The 16,510-nt window shown below is 34.2% G+C and overlaps 2 protein-coding genes and 1 long non-coding RNA gene across 4 annotated transcripts; all 3 read right to left on the bottom strand.

Moving 5' to 3' along the window:
* Positions 1–191: 191 nt before the first annotated feature.
* LOC132635003 (uncharacterized) lies at positions 192–3,007 on the bottom strand. Its single transcript, XR_009580404.1, has 3 exons — positions 2,136–3,007; positions 1,809–1,939; positions 192–277 (listed from the first exon to the last, which is right to left on the bottom strand). It is a non-coding gene; the product is annotated as an uncharacterized LOC132635003 (long non-coding RNA).
* A 2,360-nt stretch (positions 3,008–5,367) lies between these two features.
* Positions 5,368–7,596, bottom strand: LOC132638115 (subtilisin-like protease). The gene has a single exon (XM_060355096.1). The coding sequence runs from the start codon at positions 7,579–7,581 to the stop codon at positions 5,563–5,565; it is 2,019 nt and encodes a 672-aa protein (XP_060211079.1). The 5' UTR covers positions 7,582–7,596; the 3' UTR covers positions 5,368–5,562.
* Positions 7,597–10,429: 2,833 nt separating this feature from the next.
* LOC132635004 (uncharacterized) lies at positions 10,430–16,510 on the bottom strand. 2 transcript variants are annotated; one of them, XM_060351205.1, is made up of 8 exons: positions 16,154–16,510; positions 15,954–16,045; positions 13,056–13,194; positions 12,815–12,970; positions 12,539–12,688; positions 11,269–12,417; positions 10,994–11,163; positions 10,430–10,870 (listed from the first exon to the last, which is right to left on the bottom strand). In XM_060351205.1, the coding sequence occupies exons 1-8, from the start codon at positions 16,229–16,231 to the stop codon at positions 10,717–10,719; spliced, it is 2,088 nt and encodes a 695-aa protein (XP_060207188.1). In that variant the 5' UTR covers positions 16,232–16,510; the 3' UTR covers positions 10,430–10,716. The 2 variants fall into 2 exon arrangements, with proteins under 2 accessions (XP_060207188.1, XP_060207189.1); XM_060351206.1 differs by having other exon boundaries at positions 12,815–12,946; positions 16,154–16,509.

The raw sequence follows: 16,510 nt of genomic DNA on the forward strand, positions 1-16,510 counted from the left end.
TTTATGAGTCTTTTAGTGAAATATGTCAAAGAGAAGTTATTTATTTCTTAGTTGACCATGTACTTATCTTAGTGCTGGACAAGCTCTTTTATCTACTATTGTTTTAATTTCTGGAGAACAAAGGAAATAAGATGATAAATAAAATATGACTATTGCGGAAGCCGAAAATTGTATCAAGCAACAATAACTTGCCTCGTTTTATTTTGCCTCAATAAGATCATCTTCCTGAACATATAGATTTCCTCATCTATTATTTCGTTATGATTCCTCATGATGTCTGAGAAAAAAATAACAAAGTTAGACATGCATTTTATGGTTCTTTTAGAAAAGATTTATATTCAGGTCTTATCAAATATCACTAACATTATCACTGAGATAAAATATTTTAGATAAAGTTTTATCCTTCAACTTTAAAAACACATCAAATTTAAATGAAAAAAAAAAATTAATATCAACTTATTGACAAAATGTGTGTTCTTCATAGTTGATATTGATAAAATAAATTTAAGTTTTATATTTCATTAATAAAATAAATTCATTCAGATAAACAGAGTTTAAAAGTTGATATTGAAACAAAACTATATTTTATCGATATTATCCATTCTTTACTCCTGTGCTAAATGCTTTATCAAAGATTGTATGCCACCAGTAAAGTTTCATCCTAGCAAACTATAGACACAACATCTATATAAGTGAATAAATAAACTAATACCCACACTAATTTAGAAAGTGTATATATATTTTTTTAAAGTTATCTTATATCAGTAGAAGCTCTCTTTCATTCATCCCATGAAACAATTCATAAAATGGATTCAATCACTTGAGACAATTAACCACATCAAGACCGTAAGTGTTTTCTATAATTTAACAGTTGGAGCTATTATTAATTAAGTATAAACATTTTAAAGAGCGTGTTTATGTTTTTCAACCGAACAGGAAATCCATTAAAATCAAAATGACCAAAATAAATTATAGATGATATAAAGAGCTCCACTTTGAAGTTGAAAAAATATAATTATCCGTAATTACATACAATACAATTAGGGGTGTCAAATTTGACCCAAAACGTGATGGCCCGCCCAACCCGCTCAAAATTTTATGGGTTGGGCTCAAAATAATTTCATACTGGGCTGATTTTAGCCCAATCCAACATAGCCCATTTTAAAGTGATCTCCAACTTAGCCCAATGTTAGCTCAATTCTAGCCCATTTTTAAGATTTACTTAAATTTGGATTTATTGCTTGAGATTTACTTTTTTTTTTTTTTTAATGTATACACTTTTCTTGTATCATGTATCTTATAAGTTTGTGGTATGTTTAATATGAAGGGAAATATTTTTCACGAAAATATGCTTAATATGAAGGAAAATATTTTTCACGAAAAATGTGTTTTTCTTGCAAATATTTACCACGGAAAATATTTTCCTCAAAAATATTTTTCACAAAAAATCGGCGAAAATAATTTTCAAGAAAAATATTTTTAGCGAAAAATGTTTTTCTAGAAAATAGACCATTCAAAAAAACTAGGTCAAGTTGGGCTGGTCATGACCCAACCCATTTTTAGCCCATTTCAGCCCAAGTAACTTTTGGGTCAATATTAGCCCAACCCATTTATTACCTCAGCCCATTTTAATTGGGCCAATTTCAGCCCAACCCGCCCATTTGACACCCCTAAATACAATCATATGGCAATTATGAATATTGCATAAAGAAAAGTTTAAAAAGTTTCATTTTTCAATTAATGATTACAATTTCTTTTTCAAAGTTTTAGAAAAAAAAAAAAAAACAGAGAGAGAGAATTCATCTCACCACTACTTCGCTAGGAGAGGAGATCAAGCTCTTTAAAATTGTAGTCATGAAGCACAGTTTAAAATATTGAAAAATATTTGGTCTTTATAAACCTCTCCTTCTGTTCAGCCTGCCAATACCATTACCAACTCCTGCAATTGATTTATAATTTAATGTCATAACTTCTATAATCCAGTGACTGGCAAATGCCTAAATCATCAAAATGCATTAGTGGTAAAGATCATATAAACACCTTAAAATTTTAAAATAACAATGGCTACCTAATAACTATTGAGACACTGCAAGGACAAAAAATTTCATCACATTATACACTGAATCAGATTGTACCTGAGTCTGCAGAAGGATTATTGACGCACTAAATCAACACTCAAAAAATTTGACACGAAAAAAAAAACTGAAACATAAAATTAGCAAAGGGATAAGAGTAATATCCGAAAGTGAAAATGTGCTTGCATAATTGAAAGTGTCGATGCCTTTAATTGTGGTGTCGTGCAAAAAAAGAGACGTGGATACGCATCCCAAAGACCCAAATCAAGGCTGATCTCCGAGGTTCATAAGAACACCTTGTGATGGAGGGAAAAAAAGAAAAAAAAGAAAAAAAAAGAAACTCAAACAGTGGATGTTCATTGGCAACTTTTGTGGCCATGGCATTATTTTGTGCGGTGTGTTTCTTTTTTCTCAAAGAATTTAAATAAACAGAAGCAGTTTATTAGGAAGAAGTTAAGTCTTAGTGTGTGCAAAAAATAGGGTAGTTAATGTGGATATTAGGGATTGTGGAGTTTGGGACGTGGGGAGTTAATGAGCATATTAGGGATTTTTCACTTTTTTCATTTTTTTCTTTTATTTTGTATTTTGTATTTTCTCTTTGTCTTTTTTTTTTTTACAAAATAAATAAATAAATACAATGATAAAAATATCTTTATCTACGTTCCACGTCTTTCTTTCTTATTTCATTAGTAAACCACCTTCTATCACCTCCCCACCCCCCCTCATTGAACTTGAATAAAATGAATAACAAATTTTTAGAACTTCCCCTTGGAATTGTAATCATTTGATCGGGCACTATTTTAAATTAAATTGGTAACTTCTCAAATCAAATTCAAAACAAGAACTGATAAGTAACTAATTATTAAATAATTAACTAATTTTTGTCCTAAAACTATCATCTTTTTAATAATATATAGATTAGGAGGGGTATACTAACTTTATAGTACTTATTTTATGTATAAGTTATAATATTTCTCCATTAAATGTTTACTCTATTCATGTGTCATCTGACAAAATTCGATAAAATGGGAGAAAATTAATTAATTGTGTCTTGAATGCTAAAACGACAAGTATTTTTAGTAACCGTGATAAATAATTTGAGACGGAGGGATTACTATCTTAAAGAAATAAAGCGTGTGTTTGCCTGCCTAGAATCAAAGCATGATGAGATAGAGAGAGACAGATTTCTTACTGTCTTTCAGCAGCAACAATGGGAATTTGCCTTCAGTCTATGAAGAAATTATACCTTTGCGTTGTCTTTTATGGCCCTATTGTTCATGCTGTCCAAATTACACTGGGATTTGATACTAATCTTAATTAAGGAAGTTCCTAATTGGTATAAGAGCTATTTTCGGGCCATGTATAAGAGCTAATATATTTAAGAACCAGTATTAGAGTAGACCAATTTTTTGGGAAGTTAAAAATGTTTATTTTAGATAATTGGGGTGCCTTGTCAAGTTTTTAGAAAACAAAAATGTGCTTTTTGAATAATAGCAGAAACTATTTTTTAGAAGTTGAACAAAATATTTTTTCCCCGAAATCTAGTATTGTAAAACTCCTTTTCAAATTGATTTGCCAACCTAAACTATTATAGTGCAAAGGTATATTTTTCGATATTTATAATAAAAAGAAACACTTTTAAAAACTAAGATGATTTTGAAAGCTTGGTATAACAGAATATTAGTTATGAACGGTAATCAGAATTGAGGAGGAGTGCACAAATTCTGTTTTGGGAATCTTATTTTTTTTTTTCAAAAGATGGAAGTTTACAATTCTCTAAACTTTAACCGTCTCAGAATTAATAAAATTCAGAGTTATGGGAATGAAGTTGAAAATCACGAGGCTAGAGTTCCAAACCTCAATGCCCTCATAAATAGCAGAATCGTTATTTTTTGGTACACTTGTATTTTTTTTTTTTTTTTTGGATGCTGCTCAATGTGTGCTTGGTACACTTGGTAAATAAACTGCTCACATTCTTTAAAATGACGTGCAATTACCTTATTTTTCCCTCTTAATTAAGAGCGGATTATATTGCACAAATTATGCTAAGGGTGATTGTGCTCTCCCTAGTTGTATTTTGCAGTAAAGATGAGCTTTCTTTTTTTGGGGTTATAACTTATAACCAGATAGTATCTGAAATTACTGACTCAACTAATTTATATTCGTCATATCACTCGTTCAAAGGGAAACGTTCTCTATAAAAAAAAATCATTTTCGGAGCAAAACCCGAGATTTTTGATCAAGGGTGAAGGATCTCATTTATCACATCACATCATAGGTGGTGAATTGAAGATTAATTCCAGTTGCTATTCTCTCCTCTCTTTTTTTGCCCTTTGGAATCCCCACAAAGGGAGAATTGTTCTGATTAGTGCCGAAAAAGTTTGCATTTACTTATGTTTTACTAGCAATTAAGTGGCAGAGTTTATATCAAATATTAGACAGATCAAATAGTAACATACATATTACAGTAACTCACTGGGAAAATTACAATCCAATGCCTTTGGATGATCTAGTTTACAAAATATGATCAAATGTATAGGTTTGGTGTTTTTTATACGTATAATATACATATAATACACATATACTATACATATAATATACATAATCAGTGTATAGGTTTTGTATTTTTCGGTCATATTGGTAAATAAGTTTGGCTGAACTGTACATATTGGTAAGTTTCCCTTCATTCATTAATGGCCATAAAAAGTTTCTCCAACACGAGAGGAGATGGTCCAATGCAACTTGCTTGACAAACTCAACTATCAACAAGGATTCCACTACAATGGTGCAACAGAACATGCAATTTTTATCGCATTTCATACCTATGTTATAAAATTGGCCATTGTAGTTGCAGAAAAACAAAGTGTACTTGGCACTCATGAACATGTAGCAATTATTCTACAAGGTATATAACAGCTCATCTTTAGGTTTTATATATTGTTTGTTCAATCATTTCATTTGTCTATCTTTCAAATTTCTATTGAATATTTGAATGATTTCTATTAGCAAGAATCTGTTGTAACAATTATACCTGATATTTTTCCTTTTTGCTTCTAAAATCTTTTAATATGTATTACAAAATATAACTCGTGTGACCATAAGCAGAAGTAATTGCCTGATCATGATCAAAGATTAATTGGTAGTTCCTCTTAATTTCCTTTAACTGAGTCTTGAATCAATTTTCATTCATTCTCCATGCTTGAACTGTTAAAGATATTGGTCTATGTGCTAGATATATTTCAGATAACATGATGGCATAATATCAGAAGATTGTAGAATTCTTGATCTCCATTTTATTATTTTAGGATGATTAGGAAAGAGTAAAATCTCTAAAGTCTCACTAAATACAACATTTTTGTAGTTTTCAGCTATCCAGAATAGCTGCAACCTACTATTATTACAGAAACAAACATAAAGATTGCTAGTGTGCATGGGAAATGGCAATCACAAGTCCACTTCCGAAACATGTTATATCCCTTGTAGCCCCTTATTCCAATTTAACAGATATTGGACTTCTAACAACATACTTGTTAGAGATCCATGATATAGCTCCTTGAACAAAACGGTCGGTGATTTCATCCGTTTGGGTAAATGATACTGAATATGTCACCTGTTGGTTCACCTGAGTGAAGACAAGTGTGGCGGGCTCGACAACTATATCAACTCCTTGAATTTGAGTGATGTAAGCTGCGTAAGTTGAGCTTGCATCACCAACGTTTGTAACTGTTCTTGTATAATTTTGAGTCTCGGGTCCAAGTATAATGGAGAAAGAAGGATAGTTCAGTTCTGCCTCAGATATACTTGATTGTAGCGAACACTTGACAGTGTGTTGCACAAGTAGCCCAATATCTTTTTCTTTGTAGCCTAGACCGCATAGATATTGGATGTAGTTCTCAACTTTGATGTCATAAATAAGTCCTGGATCACTTGCTTTTGATGGATTAACATGGCCGGCACCAATGGCAAAAACATCAGCAGGTAGATCCCTCTGATCAAGGATGGGTTTACCCTGACCGTTGAATTGATCAGCTGTGGTCATTATCGCGGATTTAATAGCAGCTGGCGACCAATCACGGTGAGCACTTTTAAGCAAAGCTGCAATGCCACTAAGGTGAGGACAAGACATTGAGGTTCCTGAGATGATATTAAATGTCAAATCAGTGCTGGTTTTGTTCTCCACCGAGACGGGCCATGCAGCAAGTATGTTCACTCCGGGACCCACAATGTCCGGTTTGACTATGCCTGGACTTGCCAAGTTAGGTCCCCTGGAGGAAAAAGATGATACAGATGGTGAAATCTTAAAGCCTATTCTAGTGCCTTTGAAAAGGATTCCTGCCGAGGGTGTCGAGGTTGAATTTATGTACACTTTAATCTTTTTTCCGTCAGTATAACTCACATGTGTCGCGGGAATAACGTGAGGATCGGCGAATGTGCCATCTCCGTCAATTTCTAGATTGACAAGAATCATGGCAGCACCACCCGCATCCTTTACTGTTTGGCTTTTTTCAAGTCTTGCTACACCGCCACCTCTGTCACACACGACAACCTTGCCTTTGACATTGGTGTTATTTAGTGATCCTGATGAACAAAGTGCAGCCTCTTGATCGGACAAGCCAGGGTATACCAAGGGCAATAAAGTATGAGGAAAATCTGCAGGCTGAAAAGCCGATTCACCATCGTATTCTTGTCCGTTTCCTAACACAGCTGTTGCTATTATCTTCCTATCATGGGTGCTAGCGCCAACAGTGAGAATCCAAGGAGCCTCATTAGATAATGTAGAATTTAGTGGACCGTCATTACCAGCAGAAGCGCTCACGAAGATACCCTTTTGCATTGCAGCAAATGCCCCAGTGGCAATATTATCTTCATAAAAAGGAGCGGAATATCCACCAATGGAGAGAGATAGCACATCAACACCATCGTCTATTGCAGCATCCAGTCCAGCCAATATATCAACATCTGAACAACCTTCTGTACACACCTTGTACATGGCAATGTGAGCAAGTGGCGCCATACCGGCTGCTGTTCCATTGGCATTTCCAAACACATTTGCATCATCGACAAAGTTACCAGCTGCCGTACTTGAAGTATGTGTGCCATGGCCATCCAGATCAATAGGTGGATCACTTGAGCCTCCCACAAAATTCCTCGCACCAATGAGCTTCTTGTTACACGTCACATTTCCTGTGAACTCGCATTTCCCTTTCCATTTTGCCGGTGGAGGTGGCATGTTATCATCAGAAAAAGAAGGATGGCCCGGAGTAATCCCAGTGTCTAGAACTCCAATGATCATCCCTTCACCGTAATTTGATTCTTGCCAAAACCCATAATTTTGGTACAACCCCAAAAAGTTTGGAGTGTGCGTTGTATGCAAAGCCAAAATCTTCTCAACCCTCGCGGACACAAAACCATCTTTCTTTTTCATTGCTTTTACCTCCTCAGCTGACAATTTGGCTGCAAAGCCAACGGCCACATGGTGATAGGAGTGAATAATGCGCGATGGCATGTCCGTGCCAGCAAACTCTTCTGGTAAAAAGGAGTTGTAGTAGCTTTCTAGATCAGCTGAATTAGCCAGAACTCCGGCATCTGGCTTATTTACATTGACAAGGTAAGTTTGCAAATCGGAACGTCGAGCAATCGTCAAATGGAAACTCAACAATAAAGCAATAGAGAAGATAAAAGTGCAAATCATGGTTGATCTTTGTATCATCATACAACACTTAGAGAAGGTTTATTTTGGATGATTTGGACTTAAAAGGACCATGCTATATATATTATGAGCAGAGGAAAGAAGAAAGTGATAAACTAATATAGGAAAACAAAGACATAGGTAATTTCTAAGGAAGCCGGCTTAGGAATAAAGTTGTATTTGATTATTTATGGCAGAAACATCATACGAAAATAGGAAGCAAACCAGAATATTGGATTTATGAGGAAACCATAATTGATATTATCGTCAAAGGAGATCATTCCTGTGTTTATGTAGCAAATATAATATTGGTAAAAGAAAATTGGATATTTCTCAACCCCAATATAGTCCAGCAGCATGTTCTGATTGCTGTATACCTGTATTCATAGTAAGTCATGCATTAGATTGTGGATTATTTATTTCATTGGTTGATTAACTTTGTTACTCTAGTATAGGATATGATTCTTGATTAAATATGGCTAAATACGAGTATTGATCTTTCCTAATGAGAGGACACTTCAAGAAAAGACGTACTGAACAATTAATATCATCATCATTCCCTCCGTACTTTCTAAATTGAAAATCCTTTAAGACTTTCCAGGGTTACTAATAAGGACAAGGAAGATGATGAATTTCTCATTTGTAAATCTTTAAAACTTTTACAGAATTTTGGTAAGAAAGTAATGATGATAATGTCTGTTACTAGTATGTCACTATTAGGGGTAATAAATTACGCGGGTGGTACTCAAAGTTGAGTAAATTTTTTCATTACAAAATAATTTAGTGACTTTGGTGCTTTTAAAAAGTGAAAGTGGAGTGATCATTCATGAACTAACTTTAGTATGTTGTTACATAAAATCCTATACGTAATGCGCTCCTTTGATTTATTTATTTTCTTTCTCAAACATGAAACAATCAAGCTATGAGGCTAATGGCATAATTTAGTAAGTATATTGTTTCATCCACATTTTCAAATAAATTAAATACACCTGGCTACTAATTAATTATGCCAGAAAGATAACAAACGTCAATTCATATGTCACAGTGCCGTCCTTATAAAACGAGATATCGATCTTCTCCAATATAGTTGTCATTGTTCTCTCATATGTTTTTTTTTTTTTTAATTACATAGGGGGTAGGGAAAGAGGAAATGGGAAAGGGAATTACAACGTGAGATTTGAACCTTCACCAATAAGGTGAAAGTTCGGAGCTACTAAGTCCCTACCTCTTATATATTTGAGTGCTTGAACTGAGGTTTATGGAAAATGAAGGTTAACGAATTCAGTAATAAAATTTGTGTACTCAACAGAAGCATACTAAAGTAATACTAAGATCTCTATTACTCTATTAAACAAATTAAGGGGGGTGGGGCTTACTAAGTTATGCTTCTTGGACACTTGTGTTCTTATTAATAGTTAAATCTACCTTGCATAATCTTCCTAATTTACCAATAAGTTGAACCGCATAGATAACAACAATAATCAATCGGATCAACATAGATAAGTCCGAGATCAACTGCTTTTGACGGGTTTACATGGCCTGCACAAAATAACTAGTAGTCCCTCCAAGGACATCATATAAAAAAAATGACGAAATATATAGTAAATAAATAGTACTGTATCTATGGGAGTAGGTCTAAAATGGTCCCTTAACTATACACTTACCGATTTTAGTCCTTTAACTATCCAAAAACTTATCAAATTTGGTCTCCGTCTATTTTTTTATACAAACAGCGTACAAACTCATAAACCTTCATGAGATTAATCATTAAACCATTCCTCATACCTATACTTCTCTCTCCCTGCTTCTTTTTCCTCAAGCTCCTCTTGTTTTTTTTTTTTAAAAAAAAAAAAAAAAAAAAGAGCATTCTGGCACTGGTGTCGCTCTCGAGTCTTTAAAATTCGAAAAGACAAACTCAGGCACAAATTTTCTATAACCATTCTTCTCAAACACTACTAAAAAACTGATAAAAATCGACGGAAAAAAACGGATGGAAAAAACCAACGGAAAGACCGACAGATTTTGTCGGTTTTTTCAATAATTTTTTTAAATCTTTTTTTTTTTTAAGAAAACCGACGGACTGCGATGAATAGTTTTTGCACAAAAATGCGCGAAAAAATATAATTATTTGTTATATTATTTTCTAAAATAAACCGATGGAGTCCGTCAGTTTTTTATTTTTATTTTTTAATTTTTTTATAAAAAAACCGATGGAGACGGAATCCGTCGGTTTTTAGAGCGAAAAAACAGTATAAATTAAATCAATGTAAGTATATGAACAAAAAATATCAGTGGTCTAGTGGTAAAGCCCTTTAATGCCAAGGAACATACCCGGGTTTGACTCCAAGTTCCTATGGAACATAAGGAATGTAAGTCCGGTTTTTTTTTTTTTAACAAGAGGAACTTGACGAAAAAAAAGTAGGGAGAGAGAAATATAGGTCTGAGGATTGATTTAACGATTAATCTCACGAAGGTTTATGAGTTTGTATGCTGTTTGTATAAAAAAATAGATGGAGACCAAATTTGATAAGTTTTTGGATAGTTAAAGGACTAAAACTGGTAAGTATATAGTTAAGGGACCATTTTAGACCTACTCCCTTAGATAAGGGACTATTTATGGCCTTTTCTCGTACCTGCTGTATGGAGTAAATCAGTAATTAACGAATGAGTACAAGACACTGGTTTTCTATCATTACATGCTCTGGTTTCCCATCTCTACATATATTGAAGCCATTAATTCCTTTAAAATTACATATAACTAATGGAAGTAGCTATTTCCTTTTTTTTATCTTCTTTTAACGGCATAGAAAAACCTAAATAATTTACCATTCACCGTGCTACTAACGTATGAACTAAACCTCATGCTTATTCTATGGTAAAATAAAATGACATAGGCTTTAATTAACATATGAAAAACAGTCGTGCTTCTTACAAGTCCCACAGATGATGAATCTAATTCTTGAACTTGAGTTTTTCAGAAGGATAAACTTTATCTACTCGAAGCCCATTTTGTCCATTCCCATATGAGAAATCTCTGCCACGTAACTTCTTACTTTGAGTTCGTCTACTGTCGGCTTCACTGCTTTCCTGTTTGTTTCTCCTACGACTGTTATGTAAACGGCACAAGATTTATGGTGACCAAATATAGGATAAATTGCTAATCAAAAGAAGGAAAAGAAAAAAAAATGAAATAGAGGAAAGTCAAGTCAAGAGTGTGTGAAATACAAACCTGAAATGCAGCAACAGATACAATACACCAACAAGCGCAGTGCCTCTAGCAACTGTTTTCAGCAATGGCCTCTGTCGACGTTTGTCTTTTAATTTACCAGCATCCGTTTCTTGACTTCCCTCTGAAGCGTTTTGTTCCAACACAGATGAAACTTTATGCTTTCTGTCACCCTATTTAACAAAAAAGAAAAGGAAAAATGCCCATGTGATTGCAAGGTGAATTCTAATGAAAAGTGAGTTGGGAGTTCAAGAAGATTCACAATGAAGAATACTTACATCATCTCCTGGAAGTGTTGGTTCACACACTTCACTAGCATCACCTGAACTGTAGACAGAGCAGGAACAGGGGTGCCCTTTTTCAATATGTTCACAAGAAATAACAGAACTCCGATCCATGTTAACGCCATCCAAAGTCATGGATGGTTCACATGTACTACTGACTACCTCAGAAACAAATTTCTCATCACATCCTTCAGTTAAGTCAACTAAAGACACACTATTTCTACATGCAGTATCAAGACAAACGTTTTCTTTACTTCTTGCAGCCTCCATATCTTCAGCTGGATCAAAGTAATTTGAGTTATTTCTGTGCGACGAAACAAATTTATCTGTAAGAGGCTGTGCGGAAACAGATAGAAATTCATCTGAACATGAATATGTGAGCTCATTGAGACTGGCAGAAATTCTAGGCTTTACTACAGAAGGTTCTTTAGCATCATGAAAAATGACTTCATTAGTTGCAACATTCCATGCTTTATGACTTGCAGATGAATCCTTATGCTGACTATCAGCATCACCAGATGTTTCTTCCGTTAAACATTCATCTACATCAAATTGGTCATCAAAATCCAAAGCATGCACCCGATATAGTACAGAGCTCATGCTAGTGGTTGATGAAACTTCTGCATCTTCATTATCAGAAAATTTATTCTGATGTCCATTCCCTTCACCAGAAGACTCAATTGCCATAAAAAAGTTCAAAATATTTTCTTCGCCTTTCCGCGATACAGGCGTACTACCATCAGTTCCACCAATTACTGAATCTGAGAATGATAAGTAGTTAGAAATACAACTATCTTCCATTTCGTTATCATACATAGAATCTCCAACAATTGACTCATCATTTTCCACATTAAGGTCACTATAATCAAAGTGTATCCTATCGTTGGCAATAATATATTTCCCTCCATTTCCTTGAGAAGTTCTATGGTGGTCACGGGGACATGAGAGTACACTAATTTTCTCTCTTCCATTCTTGCTGGTAGCTGAATATTCGCCAAAGCAAGTGTCTGCATCTGAATCTGCGGCATTATCATCTTCAAGCTGATTCATAGATGAGCAACAAGATTCTTCTCCCACAAACTTGCTCTCAGCCTCGTCAGACTCTGAATCATAGTTTGCTTCAGAACCTGTGATTTTATTTCTCTATAGCATACATAAGGACACATTATTAGCATCTCTAAGATAAGAGCGTAAACATTTTTATTGTAAGGAGAAAGAAAATAGTGTAATATTTCCTATGAATGGTGGGTGCATTTAATCATACCTCCGTAAGTTTTGATCTTCTTTCTTTATATGAGTAATAACCAGAAGAACTTGAAAGGCTGCTCTGTGATGTCTCCAAGCTTCTTCGAATGCCACCCACCATATTTTTTGGCATGACTACCGTATAGGTCACCAAGTCGAAGTCAGGAACCTAAGGGATACAGGCAGGTTTATAGCAGAAGTAAAGGAAGAACAAGAGTTCTATAGCAACCCAGAGAACAAAAGAAGCAGAACTTCTTCAGAAGGAAGTGAACAGTGTCTGCGAGAAGATTTTTACCTTCAATTGTTTGGAACGGGCCTTATTTGAGAGAGCCCTTAAGCAAATGCAAACTTTCCGAATGTTCTTTTTCTCAACGACATCTGATGGGGAGAAGAGATCAATACCATTTAATCCCAGTATTTTGCAGATCTGCCAAAACCAGGGATTACAAGGCTATCCCCTTTTGTCGGTCTCATTAAGGGTTAATAGCAGTATTTTTATTTTGCCATTGAAATAGAGCCAAATCAGAAGAACTTACCTTCAAAAATGAGTCAACATTAGAGTAAGGCATATATCTCCCACTGCATCTTCGCGAACCAAGTGGTTCATACTTCAAATGTCTTAGCTCTCCGCATTTTGCCAATAGCATATTCCATATTACTTTGGAGACTTCAAACCTACACAGGTTATCTCTTTCAAATGTTAAAATACAAGGCGACATCCCCCTGATAATCTGGTAAACTATAACCTTTTTCATACTATAAAGTGATCTTGTACTCCAGATTAGAAAAGATCAGAATGTAAATCCAACAGTAGGTTAAAGTAGCGGCCAAAATAAGAGAAAGCAGTTTGAAAAGGTTTGGTCATGTCCTACATAAGTCTTCAAATGTACCAATCCATATATGTGACATGATGGTTATTGGAGGTGTTAAAAGTGGTGAGTAGACCAAAAAGTTCATTGACAGAGGTTGTTCCAAAAGACATATAACACAATTAAAGTAAAATATCTATATAGGCAAACCAACAAACCCGAATTAAGATTCAATCATTGCTGGGCACTTAAAATTAGACCTGGAGTTGTTAGTAGTTCTTTTCGTTTGATTGAGATTTCTATATTAGTGTAAGGATAAATGTGAGATTTAGAGAATTCCTAATTTAAGAACCTGTAACGGGTCTAAAAATAGAGCAGAAATTAGATGAAGGATTGAATCCAATTACTTTGGAAGTGAGTCACGAATCTTTGCTGCATCATTGCAGCTTCGAGGGATCCTAAGTTTCCATACACTAAGAACAATACCTTATCAAAAAAAAAAAAAAGAACCATTGATTTTTAGGTGAAGTAATACAACAGCCGGTAGAGCACAAGGGGCAAGGGCTAGTACAGATTTAAGGGTTGATTAAGCATGCATGGATTAACACATCTCTACACCACATAGAATCTCAATTTCCAGGGGCATACAACATGGTGGAAACGCAGCCCCTCCTTCAGGTAAAATGAATAGATAAATGCTAATGTTCCCCCTGTAGTTTCCTGATATTGGTAGTTGAAGGATTTAGGAAGCAAGAGAATGTTTCAACGCAACAAGGAGAACTTTAGGAACTTAAAAGGGTTTACTTTGTGTCATTTGGGCTTTTGAGGCAAGGAAAAATAACCATTAGTATAGATAGTAGGATAGGCTTGATAGAACATCAAGAATATCACACACTTCCAATTGTACAGACATGATTTTAACACCATATTCGAGAATTAATAGATTGATTTTTATTTATATACAGATTGGTAGCTGAACAAAAAGGTTTGAAGGAAGTTTCAGTTTTGATTTCAAAACAAGAAAATATAACAAAGTAGGCGCAAAAGGAATACAAAGTCTCCATAATCAAAGTGTTTGTTTGTTTATGCCCAATAACTGCAATCAAGCTTTTCCCTTGTTAAACACGGCATTGACGAGCCAAAGTGGATACAAGTAGGCGCAAAAGGAATACAAAGTCTCTATAATCAACGTGTTTGTTAGTTTATGCCCACTAACTGCAATCAAGCTTTTCCCTTGTTAAACACAGCATTGACGACCCAAAGTGGATACCAGTGAACAAAGTAGGCGCAAAAGGAATACAAAGTCTATGAATGAAAATTAATAGATTGATTTTTATTAATATATTGGTAGCTAAAAAAAAGCTTGAAAGAAGTTTCAGTTTTGATTCCAACACAAGTAAATCTAACAAAGTAGGAGCAAAAGGAATACAAAATCTATAAATAAAAATTAATAGATTGATTTTTATTAATATATTGGTAGCTAAAAAAAAGCTTGAAAGAAGTTTCAGTTTTGATTCCAACACAAGTAAATCTAACAAAGTAGGAGCAAAAGGAATACAAAATCTATAAATAAAAATTAATAGATTGATTTTTATTTATATATTGGTAGCTAAAAAAAAGCTTGAAAGAAGTTTCAGTTTTGATTCCAACACAAGAAAATCTAACAACGTATGCGCAAAAGGAATACAAAATCTTCATAATCAACGTGTTTTGTTAGTTTATGCCCACTGACTACAATTAAGCTTTCCCTTACTAAACACAACATTAACGAGCCCAAGTGGATACAAGCGAACAAAGTAGGCGGAAAGGAATACAAAGTCTCCATAAGCAACGTTTTTTTTAGTTAGTTTATGCCCACTAAATGCCATTAAGCTTCTCCCTTATTAAATACAGCATTGACGAGCCAAAGTGGATACAAGCAAACATCAAATTAAGCCAAAAAGTGGAAAAAGGAAAATGGAACAGTGTCAAGTTGCAAGAATTAGAACAATTAGTCACAGCATTAGCAATGGGTTGGGTAAACTGAAATCATCATTCTTTTACAATGAAATGCCAAAAAAGTTGGAAAACCTCTACTCCCTCTGTCCCATTTTAACTGTCACTCTAGCTCTTTTCACGCCACTAAGAAAACTAATAAATACAAGGTATAGTTTACTAAGTTACCCCTATTTAGATGTTTTTTGAGGATTGAGCGATATTAAAAAGGACTACTTCTTTAACACTAATTGGAAACAAATGCCAACTTTGTTCTTGAATTCCTAAAATGAAACTTATTTTGAGACAATCCTTTTTGCTAAATCGACACTTAAAATGGAACAGAGGGAGTATTAAGAAAAGGAAAAAATCTTGTTTGGCCATGGATAATTTTCACTTTTTTTTCCCGAATTGTATACCGGGATCATGTTTGGACATAGAATTTACAATTTTTTGGAATCCAAAAAGCTACAAATACCTGTTTTCACATTTTTTTCAACTTGTATTCATGTCCAACCACAACTCCAATTTCCATATATAACATTTTTCAACTTTTTTCCAAATACTAGCTTTTATCAAATTTCACATATTTTTTTTTTTATGTCCAAACGCCCACTAGGAAAAATCAAGAAAAGATAGTGAAAAACTTACAGAAGATCACCATCAGCAAGCAAATCAGAAATATGTAGGTGTTCATCCAATCTTATATTCAGAACTTCACCAAGCCATATTCTTGTTTGTGTCTGAAAAACATACAACCTTATCAACATAACATACTAACAACCGAAAAATGAACAATAATAAAATTAACTACCAATTTCAAAGATAAAAAAAGGGACAATTAATTTGACCTGTAAAAAGACATCATCAAGTTCTCTAAAGTTAGATTCAGCTGAGGATTTTGAAGAATCGACACTGTAGTCCCCCATTTTTTTCAATCACTATATTTTTCGTCCAATTGAATTTAGTCCCGAGATAATGAGTATTGAGTAGTAATGTCTACACTTGCATAATAACTTAAGTATTTGACATTAATGAGGAAATTTAATGTGAGGATGGCAGAGCAGACGCGTATGTATGTGAGGGAAATTTAATTTTTGAATTTAGGGCTACAAAACTGAGTAGTTTGTGGACTTTTAGGTATGTGTGTGTTGTAAGGTCAGACAAAAAGAAAGAGAAAGTTCAGGCCCCCCAAATCTCGGGAATAC

Source organism: Lycium barbarum, chromosome 4, assembly GCF_019175385.1.
Source record: "Lycium barbarum isolate Lr01 chromosome 4, ASM1917538v2, whole genome shotgun sequence".
NCBI lineage: Eukaryota > Viridiplantae > Streptophyta > Magnoliopsida > Solanales > Solanaceae > Lycium > Lycium barbarum.

What these genes read in the sequence shown, in the direction of transcription:
- LOC132638115 (XM_060355096.1), bottom strand. Translation starts at nt 7,581, where the DNA reads ATGCCATCGCGCATTATTCACTCCTATCACCATGTGGCCGTTGGCTTT.
- LOC132635004 (XM_060351205.1), bottom strand. Translation starts at nt 16,231, where the DNA reads ATGGGGGACTACAGTGTCGATTCTTCAAAATCCTCAGCTGAATCTAAC. An exon ending in ATGTTGACTCATTTTTGAAG is followed by an intron (nt 12,971 to 13,055) that starts GTAAGTTCTTCT and finishes AAAAGGGGATAG; the next exon opens with CCTTGTAATCCCTGGTTTTG. An exon ending in TATCTGTTGCTGCATTTCAG is followed by an intron (nt 10,871 to 10,993) that starts GTTTGTATTTCA and finishes TTTACATAACAG; the next exon opens with TCGTAGGAGAAACAAACAGG.